Genomic DNA, 16,959 nt, shown 5'->3' on the forward strand with positions numbered 1-16,959 from the left:
TCAGATGTAGTGATTACAATATAGTAGCCATATCTAGGAAAACCAAAGTTCCAAAGGCTGGGCCTAATATAGTGTATAGGAGGTCATACAATATGTTTTGTAGTGATTCCTATGTTGTTGATGTAAATAATATTTGTTGGTCCGTGGTGTGTAATGAGGAACAAACAGATGCTGCACTTGACACAATTCTGAAATTTCTTATTCCAGTTACTAATATGCATGCACCCATTAACAAAATGACTGTAAAAACTGTTAAATCCCCGTGGAGAGATGAGGAATTTAAAATGTTTATAGTTGAGAGGGATGAGGCACAAGGAATGGCAAATAATTCTGGCTGCACAAACGACTGACAAACCTATTGCAAATTGAGAAATCATGTGACTAAACAATAAAAAGAAGAAGAAACTACACTATGAAACAAAGATAAATGACAAAGAATGAGTAAAAAGCTTTGGAGCACCTTAAATGACATTTTGGGGAAAAAGTCAAACTCAGCTACAACATTAATTGAATCAGATGGCTCATTCATCACAAAACCTACTGATATTTCCAACTACTTTAATGTTTTTTTTTCATTGGCAAGATTAGCAAACTTAGGCATGATATGCCAGCAACAAATGCTGACATCCAAGTATATCTGACCAAATTATGAAAGACAAGCATTGTAATTTTGAATTCCGTAAAGTGAGTGTGGAAGAGGTGAAAGAATGAATGTTGTCTATCAACAATGACAAGCCACCGGGGTCTGACAACTTGGATGGAAACTTACTGAGGATAATAGCGGACGAAATTGCCACTCCTATTTGCCATATTTTCAATTTAAGCCTACTAGAAAGTGTGTGCCCCCAGGCCTGGAGGGAAGCAAAAGTAATAATGCTACCTAAGAATAGTAAAGTCCCCTTTACTGGCTCAAATAGCCGACCAAATCAGCCTGTTACCAACCCTTAGTAAACTTTTTGAAAATATTGTTTGTTTGACCAGTTACAATGCTATTTTACAGTAAACAAATTGACAACAGACTTTCAGCACGCTTATAGGGAAGGACATTCAACAAGCACAGCACTTACACAAATGACTGATGATTGGCTGAGAGAAATTGATGATAAAAAGATTGTGGGGGCTGTTTTGTTAAACTTCACAGTTTTGACATTATCGTTTATAGCCTGCTGCAGGAAAAACATGTGTGTTATGGATTTACACCCCCTGCTATATTGTGGATAAAGATTTACCTGTCTAACAGAACACAGAGTGTTCTTTAATGGAAGCCTCTCCAACATAATCCAGGTAGAATCAGGAATTCCCCAGGGCACCTTTGAGTAAAGCCAGTGTGTCTTATTTATGCGGATGACTCAACACTATACACATCAGCTACCACAGCAAATTAAATCACTGCAACACTTAACAAAGAGCTGCAGTTAGTTTCAGAGCAGGTGGCAAGGAATAAGTTAGTCCTAAATATTTATAAAACTAAAAGCATTGTATTTGTGACAAATCATTCACTAAACCTCAACTAAATATCGTAATAAATAAATGTCGAAATTGAGCAAGTTGAGGTGACTAAACTGCTTGGAGTAACCCTGGATTGTAAACTGTCATGGTCAAAACATATCGATACAACAGTAGCTAAGATGGGGAGAAGTCTGTCAATAATAAAGCGCTGCTCTACCTTCTTAACAGCACTATCAACAAGGCAGGTCCTACAGGCCCTAGTTTTGTCGAACCTAGACTATTGTTCAATCGTGTGGTCAGGTGCCACAAAAAGGGACTTAGGAAAATTGCAATTGGCTCAGAACAGCGCAGCACGGCTGGCCCTTGAATGTACACACAGAGCTAACATTAATAATATGCATGTCAATCTCTCCTGGCTCCAAGTGGAGGAGATATTGACTTCATCACTACTTGTATTTATGAGAGGTATTGACATGTTGAATGCACCGAGCTGTCTGTTTGAACTACTGGAGCACAGCTCGGACACCCATGCATACCCGACAAGACATGCCACCAGAGGTCTCTTCATAGTCCACAAGTCCAGAACAGACTTTCTGTAAATGTATTGTAATGTTTTTAAAATTGTATAACTGCCATAATTTTGCTGGACCCCAGGAAGAGTAGCTGCTGCCTTGGCAGCAGCTAATGGGGATCCATAATACATACAAATACAAATCTGTAGATGTTCTACAGACTATCAGTAACATTTCAACTAACTATCTATCTATCTATCTACTAAACCTTAACCCTTACCCTATCCCTATCCTTATTCTAAACCCAACCTTAGCAAGCAGTTGCTTTTCAACAGATACACTATACAGTATATACAAAAGTATGTGGACACCCCTTCAAATGAGTGGATTCGGCTATTTCAGCCACACGTGTTGCTGACAGGTGTATAAAATCGAGCACACAGCCCTGCAATCTCCATAGACAAAAATTTGCACTAGAAAGTCAGATCATCACATTTCTGACCTGCTACAGCTGCTCCGGTCATCTGTAAGTGCTATTATTGTGAAGTGTAAACGTCTAAGAGCAACAACTGCTCAGCCGCGAAGTGGTAGACCACACAATCTCACAGAACAGGACCGTCGAGTGCTGAAGCACGTAAAAATCGCCTGTCTTCGGTTGCAACACTCACTACCGAGTTCCAAACTGCCTCTGGAAGCAACATCAGCACAAGAACTGTTCGTCGGGAGCTTCATGAAATGGCTTTCCATGGCCGAGCAGCTGCACACAAGCCTAAGATCACCATGCGCAATGCCAAGCGTCGGCTGGAGTGGTGTAAAGCTCGCTGCCATTGGACTCTTGAGCAGTGGAAACGCGTTTTCTGGATTGATGAATGACGCTTCACCATCTTGCAGTCGGACGGACAAATCTGGGTTTGGAGGATGCCAGGAGAACGCTACCTGCCCCAATGCATAGTGCCAACTGTAAAGTTTGGTGGACGTGGAGTAATGGTCTGGGACTGTTTTTCATGCTTAGGGCTAGGCCCCTTAGTTCCTTAGGTCAATCTTAACGTTACCGCATACAATGACATTCTAGACGATTCTGTGCTTCCAACTTCGTGGCAACAGTTTGGGGAAGGGCCTTTCCTGTTTCAGCATGACAATGCCCCCATGCACAAAGCAAGGTCCATACAGAAATGGTTTGTCGAGATCGGTGTGGAAGAACTTGACTGGCCTGCACAGAGCCCTGACCTCAACCCCATCAAACACCTTTGGGATGAATTGGAAGGAAGAAAGCGAGCGAGAGAGCGAGCGAGCGAGAGCGACTGCTACCATCGAGAGAGAGGCTCTGGGAATTATCACATTCACTATGGAATACTCACTCTCTCAAAGCTCCCCATGCTTCCCAAGCGGCCTCTCATCCGGTTGGCACCCTGAGGATAGAAGAGGGACATATCGTTGATGTAAATGTGTGAACTTCTTCTGAGTCGCACATTACATAACTGAACCTGATTTCAATTAATAAGTACGTTCTCACATACATTGCAACATTTCCTCGAACTAAACTGCCGATTACAAAGAAAACCTTATAATTCAAAGAATGAAATAATTAAACCATGCTAACCCATGACAACATTTTGTGGGAGGGGTCAACCGGCAGATCTAACAGTAATGTTAAATTAGTGTCGGGAGTTAGAGATTAGAATAGGTTTAGGATTTGGGTTGGCTTTAAGGTTAAGATTAGGGGTGATAAAAGGGTCAAGGTTAGGGATTGAGATCTACTGTCTCAATATCCACTTTCTATTGTTAACTTATACATTCTAAGGATGTCTTTACAATAGTAACAGATGGCAGCAAAGGTCTCGGATTTACAGGAGGTATTATTCAGCAGTCTTAGTGGCATAAATGGGTCAACCCAAATCCCATGGACGTCCACAACACAGAAAGAGACCAAGACAAGAGACAAAGACAGGGAGGGGGGGAGGAAAAGACAGATATTTGGGACCCTTCAGAAGATGTTCTCCATGGCTTTGGAAACAGAGCGAGAGGGAAGAGAGAGCGAGAGGGAAGAGAGAGCGCGACAGTGAGCGAGAGAGAAAGAGAAAAATAAATAGAGATCTATAAAGAAAACACAGAGACAGACCGAAATAGAGGTAGTACCCGTGAAAAGATGTTCTCCAGTGAGCTGGTCAGAGAGCTCTTGGCTTTGTTCTTCAGGATGTCCAGTTTAAAGCGGCCACCAGTCGCCCCTGTGCCGTCTGCTGGTGCTGCCGCGGTGTTAGGGGCATTCTGGTAGAGACAGATAAAGGTTGAAGGTCAGAAGTTAAACCAGGTTGACTGTCAAAAACACTACAGCCTCGTTCTATTTGAGGCAACAACGTTGTTTAAATGCAGAAACAGTGATGTTCCAAGACTAATGCAATATAGCATAGAAAAGAAAGTGTTCAAAAACATGTCTTAAAAAAAGTAATCATATTGTATAACACCTAACGTGTATATAGTCACAAATAAATGTTGGTAACACTTTCTAATAACGTTCAGTATAAACCATTTGTAAGGAATGTATAAGACTTTTAATAAACAGTATCAGTGGTCTAAGGCACTGCATCGCAGTGCTAGCTGTGCCAATAGAGATCCGTGTTCGAGTCCAGGCTCTGTCGCAGCTAGCCGCGACCGGGAGACCCATGAGGCGGCGCACAATTGGCCCAGCGCAGTCCAGGGTAGGGGAGGGTTTGGCCGGCAGGGATGTTCTTGTCCCATCGCGCACTAGCGACTCCTGTGGCGGGTCGGGCGCAGTGCACGCTGACTCGGTCGCCAGGTGTACGGTGTTTCCTCCGGCACATTGGTGCGGCTGGCTTCCGGGTTAAGAGGGCACTTTGTCAAGAAGCAGTGCAGCTCGGTTGGGTTGTGTTTCGGAGGATGCACGACTCTCGAACTTCGCCTCTCCTGTATCCGTACGGGAGTTGCAGCGATGGGACAAGACTGTAACTACCAATTGGATACCACAAAATTGGGGGGAAAAAGGGGGTAAAATACCACAAATAGTTGGCTCAGAACAGGGCAGCACAGTTGGCCCTTAAAAGTACACGGAGAGCTAACATTAATGACATGTATGTCAGTCTCTCCTGGCTCAGAGTGGAAGAGAGATGGACTTCATCACTGCTTGTTTTTGTGAGAGGTGTCGACAAGCTGAATGTACCGAGCTGTCTGTTTGGAATACTGGCACACAGCTCGGACAACCATGCATATCCCACAAGACATGCCACCAGAGGTCTTCACAGTCCCCAAGTCCACAGTACTACATAGAGCCATGACTACATGGAACTCTATTCCACATCAGGTAACTGATGCAAGCAGTAGAATCAGATTTTTTTTCAAAAACAGACAAAAATACACCGTGTGGAACAACAGGGACTGTGAAGAGACACACACAAGGGTATAGAGAGCTCCTCTGTAGCTCAGCTGGTAGAGCACGGCGCTTGTAACGCTAAGGTAGTGGGTTCGATCCCCGGGACCACCCATACACAAAAAATAAATAAATGTATGCACGCATGACTGTAAGTCGCTTTGGATAAAAGCGTCTGCTAAATGGCATATTATATTATTATTATTATTATTATTATATTATAGACACATGCATAAAACACATCGTGATATTGTAGACAGGTAGTGGTGTAATAATGTCATATGATGTACTGTTTTATATTTTATATGTAATGTAAATGCTTTAATATGTTTGGACCCCAGGAAGAGTAGCTGCTGCCTTGGCACCAGCTAATGGGGATCCTTAATAAATACAAATACAAAGTCAAAGGGTAGCTACTTTGAAGAATCTCAAATATAAAATATATTTTGATTTGTTTAACACTTTTTTGGATACTACATGATTCCATATGTGTTATTTCATAGTTTAGATGTCTTCACTATTATTCTACAATGTAGAAAATAGTTTAAAAAATAAAGAAAAACCTTTGAATGAGTAGGTGTCCAAACTTTTGACTGGTACTGTAGGTCCTTATAAACCAAAGTATTTTTGCAGTCCCTAATCTAAAGTGAGGGGTATTTATACTTTATAAATACTTTATACATGTTTTGAGCTACCAGTGTAATTTCTCACAAAAAGATGGACGTGCCATTGGTAGACACTCCAGCAGTACCTGATGCTCCTCAAGGTGCTCCTCAAGGAAAAATAATAAAGACTTATTACTGAACGTTATCGTTTACCTTGAGGAGCACCTTTACCGAACTTTGCCAAACTTTCAAGAATCAGAGCAGACGACACATTTAGTAAGTAAGCTAGGATGCAGTAGTAACATAAAGAAGGGTGAACACAGAACACCAGGCAAATAACTTGACCGCTATTAAATCTCCACATACAAAATGTACACTCGACTGGAGCATTTGACACTACCGTCGGAGTTTGAGTGTGTTTATGCTCCTCTACCTCCCTGTAAAAACACAGAAGCAGTAAAAGGTCTGCAAGACAAGAGGTCTGTAGCTATTTAACTTCTAGAAGTGCTCTCGTTGAGCCCTGAGTGAGCTCCCTCGAGACGGGGCTTACGGAAAGAGGTTTCGCGTTTTGTCTCAATGTACAGTCTGACCATTAAAAACTCCATTCAACTGACTGTGCTCTGCACTGCTGTTGTCAAACTGGTGAGTCAGAGTGTGGGCAAGTGAGTGAGTGACAGGAAAGAGGGAGAGAGGGGTAGAGAGAGAGAAAGAGATGAAACTCCACTCTGCATGAGCGAGTTTCCTAATCAAGGACGTGCTAGTCTCTCACACTATAGTTTGAACTATGGAGCGCAAATGGGACCGCTGAGCGGACCTATCGCAGCACTTCTTTTGATTGACAGACAGGTTGAACACATAGGCAGGTCTATAATACAGGTTAGGGTATAGCACTGTACCTGGGGGGCCTCTCCGATGTGGAGGTGGAACCCCTGCTTGGTTCCACATAGCTGGCGGAGGTGGAGAATCACCAGCTCATTCTCTTCCTGGTCTGACGCAGGCTTCATCTTCTATAGGAATGAATACAACGTGTATTAGTCAATCAATCAAAAAATCGAATGTATTTATAAAAGCCCTCTTTTAAATCAGCAGTTTTTACAAAGTGATTTTACATGAACTCGACCTAGACTCCAAAGATCAAAAAAAAGTAGAAGCGAGAGCACAGTGGCTAGGAAAAATTGGGGATCCATAATAAATACAAATACAAGGGGTCTGAATACTTTCCGAAGGCACTGTATATGGCTGCACTTACATAGGCAGCCCAATTCTGATTTCTTTTCCACTTATTTGTCTTTTGACCAACCACATCAGATCTTTTCATATCAGATCTTTTTCAGAGCTGATCTGATTAGTCAAAAGACCAATTAGCAAAAAAAAGATCATAATCGGGCTGCCTGTGTAAACGCAGCCTATTTGGTCTATTGGTGTCATTGAATACAAAACAAAAAGATACAACAGATTTTCTCATCTTCTAAAAGGGGTTGAAAAAACTATTAGGCCTAAATATAGCTTCTACTCCATTTTGTCAAAGATAGTGCTCTAAAAATAGATATTACAGATTTCTATTATTGCTGCTCTCATTCTCTCCATGGAGGATCTGATTAAGAAACATAAAATCAGGGCTGGGCGATATGGCCAAACTATCATATCTAAATATGATTTATGAGTAGTTCATGACCCTAGGGTGGCAACACATAAGTTCTAAGTGATTTCAATGGAGCTTTCTCCATTCTGATTGCTTTATACTGTTCTAGGCCCTAGAGTCGATGTCCGAGCCCCGGTGAAAATCGCATTAGCATGATACAAAAATCCCCATCAAAATCTGTCTAAACTAGAGATACCGATGTCGGCCTTCCGCATCTGCGGTGAAAGGTGGCAGAGCTACAGCGGTGTTTGTCAGACCATGAGACATCCCAAAAATCGGTCTCCTCACAAAAACTTCTGTAGCGTCCGAATGGTTTGGCCTAGAAACTATTGACTATGACCCCTCTATGGAAAGATAATTCACAAACACAATGGTGTTCTCCGTTTTGCTCTACGACCCCAACAAGCGCCACAGGACTCGTCTGAAGTCGGTAACGCCTATCTGCCAAATTATGTCTGTAGCAGCCGAAAAGTTTGGCCTACACACTAAGATGACCCCTCTATGGAAAGGTGAGAGACTCAAGAACACGTCGGTTGTTTTGCTATAGGATGTTGGTTGTTGTCAGTTGTTTTGCTCACATTTTTTAAAATACTTTCTTGATCTTTCATATCTCTCAGATATAGGACAGATTATTTTATTTTCTTCTGTTTTTCCATGTACAAATATGTTATCCATTTCTATGAGCTAATAGCAGTAAGGCCAAATTCAATGTTCCATGTTTTTTTATCTACCTAAAGGCGTCCTAAGATTCTTGGTATGACCATCTTAAAACAATTCCATATATTAGGTGTATTAGCTAGCTGTATTAGAGGCTGTATTAGTTAGCTATGTTTGCTCTGACTCCTTGTACATTTAGCTAGCTAGCTAGCCAGCTAACTAGCGATTAGCGGCAACATTTATTTTAGCCACAACTTGCTAAGAAAAGACAAACTAGCTGTTTGCAGACAGTAAGATACACAAAGTAATAGTGTAATTATAGAACACTTGTGGGATTTATATTAAGAAGCAAAGTGGAAATCAGCATCGTGGTCACCAACATCTTGTTGCATCTGACCGTGCAGAGAGAGGGTACAACAAGTGGTCGAGTGACAGGGGGCAGGGCTTGGTGTGGAAAGTGCATGGGGAAGCGGCATGCAGTAGGAGATGGAGAGATACGACTCAAGTAGCAAACGGAGTAAACTATAAAAACTGACATTACACATGCCGGAGTGGAGTTTGACATTTAACTAACCAAACATTGAAATACCGTTATAGAAAGTAAAGTAAAAACCCAAACCGTTCTATGCATCAATACCGGTATATAATCAAATACGGTATACCGCCCAGCTGTACAGAGAATCAGTTTTGACAGTTGAGAAAATGATTGTTCTTTGTTATATTGAGTCTCACACAGTCCTCATCAGACCTAGGTTCAAATATTTTATATACATTAAGTGTTTGCTTTAGCCTGCCTGGTTCCAGATGGACAAGGTTTGTTGTATTTGAAGAAAGGAAAACCCCACACTGAGTGAAATATTCATTACGTTTGAATGTATTTGTTTTAGCAGCAGAGGTCAGAACAAATGGACACGTTTCGGTGACAGCCTTCGACAGCGTTGCTGTATTTGAACCCAGTTCTGGTCCTTACCTGAACTCGCTCAAAAATGTCCACCTGTTCGTTGTCAGTCAGTTGAGAGAGGTACTTCTGGATGGCCAGCTTGGCCCTGGGAGGATACAGACCTGGATTCACAAACACAGGAACCAAATGAGTTACCATTGAGCCCCCCCAAAAAAGAATAGACTGGGAAGAAGATAATTGAATGCCGCACACAACCAAGTGAGTCAACCGCAGACAGAGTTCTCAAACTCAAAATGTGGAGCAACATTTTCTCACAAACTGAGGTAGAAAAATGTGCTGTCTAAAAAGTGGTTCAAACCGGCAAAACCTGTTGAATTGACAGACAGGCCGAGATGAAAAGTGTGTGTGGGAGTCTTTTTTCAATATTTGATAACAACATGAAGGTTGAATAAATAGAGCATAAATGAAACACTGCTTATGAATGGGTTATGAATTATGAATGCATCATTAGGTCCTTATGTAGGTATAATACAATTAGACTTTTCCAATCTGTATTGTGTAGATAACAGATGCTATTATTGTCCCCTGTCCTTTTCTTGCTATTTTGAAAGCAATAAAATATATATACAATGGTGTACCCTCGATCCTCTCGCAGAGTTTGTGCAGGTCGTGCATAGGGCAGGCCTCGCACAGCTTGACCTGAGTCTTGGCACTCTGCAGAGCTGCAGCCGTACTGAAGGCCTGGTTCAGAGTCAGCATCACCTCATCCACCTATAGGCAGGCAGGAACAAACACACACACACACAAACACACACATACACAAAGTAGCCGGCTGCAGTTACACGACGCAACTTGCGTTGCAGGTTGCAGGTGACATCATCTCAAGCAACTTTGCTGTTACATGAAGCAACTTGAATGCAATTGAAATTGCATGCAACAGCCATAGCCACAGGAAGTAGGGGTGCTGAAGGTGCTGCAGCACCATCTGATAAATTGAAATACATTTCCCAATTTGTCCGCAATTTGGGCAGCATGTGTGCCAAATATCGAATAGCTTGTTGCGCTGCAGCCTTAGAAATAGAATCCATAGAAGGTTAATGGAACTTTAACTCTGGAAATTTGACTGGTAAACTCATGGGTACAATCAAAATGGCTGCCAGTCCTGACTTGTATGGGCACTCCCATTCACGGATTCTAGTTCTATGGTTCGAAATTCAATCTATTGCTGAAGAGAGAAGACTAGGATAATCAGTCTGTAGAAGCTACCAAATCTTTTCTCAACAACTCCCAATTTTGAGCAAACAGTTTTTCAAAATAGGCTAGCTATTGGCACGAGCGTGTGTGCAAAGCTGTCATCAAGGCAAAGGGTGGCTATTTGAAGAATCTCAAATATAAAATATATTTTGATTTGTTTAATACTTTTTTGGTTTCTACATGATTCCATATGTGTTATTTCATAGTTTTGATGTCTTCACTATTATTCTACAATGTAGAAAATAATACAAATAAAGACAAATTCTTCAATGAGTAGGTGTTCTAAAACTTTGGACCGGTAGTGTACATAAACTTTGACTAGCCCTGATGCCAGTATTTTCAGTAATGTCTCTTCAGTCCACCTTGATCATGGTTCCCGCAGCACTGACAGCTGTGTTGTTGACATGACAACCGGGCCGGAGTCCCGAACCTTCAAACGGATCATGTGACAAAAGCATTTGTTTTGATTGGCTGTTGCTTGCAACTAGTTGCACAAAGTTCAAAGGTTGCAACTGGATGCAACCAAGTTGTAGATGAGTTATTAGTTGCAGGGGGTGTTTCACGAAGCAATCAAGAAGCAACTCAGTTGCAAGCAACTAAAACTAAAAATGCAGCCTAACTTAAAGTAAACACAACATAAATCTGGATTCCTAGCGTTCCAAATAACCATTCTCCTCCAGAGTATTTCAGAACCCAATACATTCTGGACAATGTTTTTGTAATACTGGTAAGCAGGGCTCCAGACTGCGACCATTTGTCACATTTTGCGACCCTGTGACTTGGCTGTGCGAGTAAAAATATATATATATTGGTCGCACTGCTGCCAGCTGCACATTCTACTAGGTTACCTCAATCAAAATGTTCTATATTTTGGGTGGCTAAAACCATGAGTTTGTTAAACAGTAAAGTGCATTATCCTCATGATTCCTGAAAGCTAATAAAAGCAAACACCACATAAATCTGTGCCTGCCTGTTTCGCTGGGGCCGGCTGCTGTAATGAGCGAGCCTCTCAGACTCTCTCTCCCCCTCGTGGGCCCCTCATGATTGTATAATATTTTAAAATGCAATTTCGGGAAAAAAACTACTTTGGAAGCAACAAGTTGTCCATATTAAAGAGAGGAGGGATTCAGCTTTCTGTAGGTATAATTTATTTCTCAATTATCATTAGAGCTCAAAGCACACTGTTTTACAATAAAATATCCCATATGGCTTTGAAATACGGAGCGTGCGAAATTGCGCATCGGCCATCACGAGTGCACTACGCATAATTTCATTTTTGTTAGATTAATACATGGCTACTAGCAGAAGGTGTTATATTTAGAGTTAGCATTCTAGCGAATGTGTTTTGATTTAGCATTACCTCAGGTGGTGAATTAGCACCAATTGAATTAGGCCTACCGTATATATAATAATAGTGCACATAAAGATGAAGCAAATTAATCTCTATTGAACAAAATCGGGAAAATTCTGGAGCCCTATTTTGATAGCAAAAACAGCCTAATTTTCAACCCAAAATGCATGACAATCATGACAATTAGGTTCCATATCAAAATATTTGTAATCATGCATTCCTGCTTGGACATGGTATTAAATTAATACATTGTTACATCTCAGTAGTCTATTACACTTCTTAATAAAGCATTGTGAATTACTTTCTAATGACTTTATAAGATGATGCTCAAATGTATTATATTGTGTGATGCTGCAGATTTTTGGGGGGCGTGATGTCACCAAATCATGGGCTGGTGCCACCAACTGAAAAAGTTAGTAGCACCAAAGCCACGAGGGGAAAATGTTAGTCTGGAGCCCTGGTAGACCTACAGTAGATTTGGTTGTGTATTACAGCTTTAGTTAAACATTTGGATATAGCCCAGTTATAATAGTGACTAATAGCAACAGTTCATACAGTAAGCTCCAAAAGTATTGGGACAGTGACACATTTTACTCCAGCACTTTGGATTTGAAATGATACAATGACTATGAGGTTAAAGTGCAGACTGTCAGCTTTAATTTGAGGGTATTGTCATCCATATCAGGTGAACCGTTCAGAAACTACAGCACTTTTTGTACATAGTCACCCCCATTTTAGGGGACCAAAAAGTATTGGGAAAAATGTACTTATATGTGCGTTAAAGTAGCTAAAACTTTAGTATTTGGTCCCATATTCCTAGCATGCAATGATTACGTCATCATCATTATTTAATGCCCATGTGTCATTTTGAAGTCACTTTTATTGTATATAAGAACAGACTATGTTTCAAAACACTTGTACATTAATGTGGACCATGACTACGGATAGTCCTGAGTGAATCGTGAATAATGATGAGTGAGAAAGTTAGTCGCAAATATATCATCCCCCCCCCCCTCCCAAAATGCTAACCTCCCCTGTTATTGTAATGCTGAGAGGTTAGAATGTCTTGGGGGTATGATATTTGTGTGTCTATCTTTCTCACTCATAATTAGTCACAATTCATTCAGGACTATCCATAATCATGGCAGCATACACATTAAGTAATACATACATTATTTACCATTAATTTCTATTGGGCACAAAATAATCTGAAACACAACCAAAACAAACAGCAAATACATCCAACAAGTTTGTAGAGTCACAAGCTTGAATATGGTACCAAACACTAAACCTTTGACCACTTTAATACACATACTGTATAAGTGAATTTGTCCCACTACTTTGTACAACAAGTTCTGTAATTTCTGATCGGTTCACCTAATATGGATGAAAATACCATCACATCCAAGCTGACAGTCAGCACTTTAACCCCATAGCCATTGTATAATTTCAGAGCTAAAACAACAAAAAATTTGTCACTGTCCCAATACTTTTGGCACTCTGTATATTATGTGGCCCAAGTGGGAAGCAAACTCAAAACCCTGTTGCCATGCTAAAAGGGTTCTCCATCTCAAGATATCGAGTGTGAAGGCTTTCGATTCAGTCCTGCTGTAAGACATGATTAAAACATTCAACTTATCCACGGCTTCTCTCTGAACTGTGACTAGCTAAATCGGTGGCGTTAAAGTAGGGCTGGATCAAAACCCTGCACACCCAGTAGATCTCCAGGACTGGAGTTGGAGAACCCTGCTCTAATGCACTGAGCCATTGGAACCACAGGGAGTCAGTCAGGGACAAATTAGATTTACACAGGGAGTGTGCAGTGAGAGGAGCTAGCTAATACTCACCAGGGATTTGCTGGCACACTGGAAGACATAGCACACATACTGGCCCGGACCAGACTCCCCCGGGTCGCGACAGATAAACCCAAAGTGGTCCGTCTTGTTTACACCCTGAGTGAACAACAAACCGTTCTATACAACCAAAGATCATTACACGCTACAATACAGACGATACAGTACATTGCTACTGCATACTGTATGTATGCAGTACAGTATATGTTTGAGGCAGACGTTCAAATGGTATTGTTTTCTTTCTAATACTTTAGCTGAGCTTGATTGAGCTTGCCAGGCACAATGGAATAGTCCCAAAAATACAAACTGCAGCTTTCTGGCACTCCAGGCAAGCTTAATCAAATGGTCAAAGTTATTTTATTTGAACCCAGGTCTGCTTGGAGGGAAGTTACTCAACCTTCTATAAACAGATTGAATGTTCTATAAATCAATTTAATTCCTGAATACAACACAATATCACGTGCAGTTGGAGAAAGAAGGCGATCCTATGTAATGCAGTCTTTATGGACTATGAGTGGCTGTCCCTGGTTTAAACAATGCATAGCTGAAACGTATTAGGCTATAAACGCCTAGTGTAAACAGTAATACAAGAGCATTATCTTGCCCCCAAATATGGCCTATAGCTACTGTTCTTTTAATGTTTTATAAGCAATTTTTTGTTCAAAAGTCAAACTTTTTCCATGACATATCACAGGACACCATTTGTAATCATATTAGCAGTAGTACTAACAAAGTAAGTCCTTGACAATGAACAGAAAGCAATGTGCGTTTGTAATTAAATTAAAATAACGAATAAATTATCCTCTGACGTTGAAGCCCCCAAACCAACGCATTTATTAACTCATGAAGTGGGCATGTTTGAGAGGGAGTTAAGTTTTCGGAATGTGCATCTGGGGAGAACGCTGTAGCATTGAGATGAGATTAGCTGGATAAACTTGAATGTAAATACGGAACAGTCGAGTGAAAAAACAAACCCAGGTTTACCAACCTGAGAGCAGGACGAGATGTCTTTGAATTTTTTCTCCAGCACCACCGTCTTACTGTCTGGACTGATCAGGTTCACCTCAAAGCGTCCGACCTGAGAAACAACGGACACACACACACACACACACACACACACAGACACACTAATGAGGAACCTGACCTTCATACGAGGTTTAAAATTGTATCCATTTTCTTTCAAATACTTGAGCTGGGCTTGATGGAGCTTGCCTGCCGTGATGGGATCAACAGAACAGTCCAAAAAGTGCAAAAAACCCCACCCATCTGGCACTCCTGACAGACTTAAATGAAAAACCCAACATATTAAAGTGATTGCAAATACTATTTGAACCCAGGTCTGCTAAATCATAGAGAAGCACACTGAACCACACCGAATAATCATTTTGTGGTAACTACTACTCTGGCGCTGTAATTGCCCTTTTAAATGATGCTATAATATAGGGTCCAGATAGCCTGTATATTGTAAAGGACAGCTACTTGGCATTAAAATGATTTGCAGTACAGGGAACTGGCGAGACTAAATGTGGGAGAGGGTTGAATAAGAAACAGTTCACAGGCAGGCAGCGTAGCATGGTGTTCTGACAATGTGTGTGAGCCAGAAGGCAGCGAGCTGCATTGCTTCATCATAAAACAGCAGCCAATGATTTAAATTTGACACTTCAAGCAAGCCTTATAGATCAGGTATGTTGTGTGGTCTTTCACAGTTCTTCACATAGATTTGGACTCCTCCGCATTCAAATGCCCAATCAGGTCAAGAAATTAGTGTGCTTGCTTCTTTCAGATTTTTTGGGAAAATGACTATGCAGCCATAGAAGGACAACTCAATAGCATTGTCTTTATGCCCGACCTGCAGGACTAGTTGATGTCCTCCAGAATGATATTGACTGGACTGCAATATTTGTCAAGTATATCAATGTTATAGAGAAATTCTGTTACGTAAAATATTTGTACTCAAAACTTGAAAAAATTAAACAGAAACCCAGAATCTACTAATAATAATAATATGGGGGGTGCTTATATTTGTCCTGTTACACACAAGCATGCAATGGAAATATGTTTCTTGCATATCCCAAATCCTCCTGAGACACCCGCAGGGAGTGGGGTCATGGCCAGGGTCACCATTGTCCAGCACCCCTGGAGCAATTGGGATTAAGTGCCTTGCTCAAGAGCACAACAACAGATTTGTTCCACCTTGTTGGCCCCGTGATTCGACCCAGCGTCCTTTCGGTTGCTGGTCCAACGCTGTAACCTCGAGGCTACCGGCAGCCCTTACGTAGCTCAAGATGAAATCCTGTTTGAAGACGGCATAATATAAAATGTAATGCTCATGAAATTCGACAACATCGGGAAAGGGACGGGGTTCGGTGACAAAGCGAAGAGTCAGGATATTCTTCAATTGTTTTTCATCAATCTACACACAATACGCCGTATAATGACAAAACAAAAACTGGTTTTTAGAATTTTTTGCAAATGTATAAAACAATTATTGAAATATCACATATCACAAATCCCTGCTGAAAGACATGATAGGCTAGCTACATTGATTGATGGACCACGTCAAATTGGCTAGCTAGAGCTATGACAGATCACGTCAATAATGCTAGTTAACACGCTAACTTTCAGGAGATAAACTAGATACCTATATCCAAATATTGTTTGATTTGCTTTCCATCTATAGTAGTGATGACCGTAGTAAGACTGACAACATTACCAGGATGAGTTGTGAATAAAAATAGGCTACTTGCCGATGTCAACCTTTTTCCAAAAAGCCTAATCCCTGATGAAGCAAGCTAAATGACAAGTTGTTTGCTGTAGCTAGCTAGCTACATGCCAAATGGATAGGCTACCCTCACATATGAAATTACATGATCAATTGATGTTTAGTTATCATGAAAAGCATGTAGTTACTTGCTTTATAACTCTGATAGAGCTAAATGTGCGTAATTGTTTTGCATGGAATAATTAGACATTTTTAGTTATATTTTCTTCAAGAGGTGATGATATTCCAACCAAATAGTTATAACATTTATTTGAACAATCCCTTAAAAACAGCACACAGTTGTCAATGGTTTTAGCGGAGCTGGGGGTCTCCTTGCCACCCAGCAGGCAAATCGAACGTTCTGCACCTTTTTGTGACATTTTATTAATAACGACCTATACTGTATGTTACTACTATACTGAAAAAATATATAAATGCAACAATTTAAAAGATTTTACTGAGTTACAGTTCATATAAGGAAATCAGTCAATTTAAATAATTAATTAGGCCCTAATCTACGGATTTCACGACTGGGAATACAGATATGCATCTGTTGGTCTCAGATACCTTTAAAAAAAAAGATAGGGGCATG

General features: G+C 40.8%; 1 protein-coding gene across 2 annotated transcripts in view; it reads right to left on the reverse strand.

Moving 5' to 3' along the window:
* Positions 1 to 16,959, reverse strand: part of LOC121536603 (TBC1 domain family member 4) — a 154,765-nt gene that overhangs the window by 87,300 nt on the left and 50,506 nt on the right. For both annotated transcript variants that reach the window (XM_041844002.2, XM_041844003.2), the window contains 7 exons: positions 14,595 to 14,684; positions 13,601 to 13,705; positions 9,787 to 9,919; positions 9,218 to 9,309; positions 6,845 to 6,955; positions 4,098 to 4,226; positions 3,320 to 3,370 (listed from right to left, as the gene is read on the reverse strand). In XM_041844002.2, the coding sequence (XP_041699936.1) occupies positions 3,320 to 3,370; positions 4,098 to 4,226; positions 6,845 to 6,955; positions 9,218 to 9,309; positions 9,787 to 9,919; positions 13,601 to 13,705; positions 14,595 to 14,684 (711 nt within the window). The remainder of the gene's footprint in view (positions 1 to 3,319; positions 3,371 to 4,097; positions 4,227 to 6,844; positions 6,956 to 9,217; positions 9,310 to 9,786; positions 9,920 to 13,600; positions 13,706 to 14,594; positions 14,685 to 16,959) is intronic.

The sequence above is a fragment of the Coregonus clupeaformis genome, chromosome 23, assembly GCF_020615455.1.
Source record: "Coregonus clupeaformis isolate EN_2021a chromosome 23, ASM2061545v1, whole genome shotgun sequence".
Classification (NCBI taxonomy): domain Eukaryota; kingdom Metazoa; phylum Chordata; class Actinopteri; order Salmoniformes; family Salmonidae; genus Coregonus; species Coregonus clupeaformis.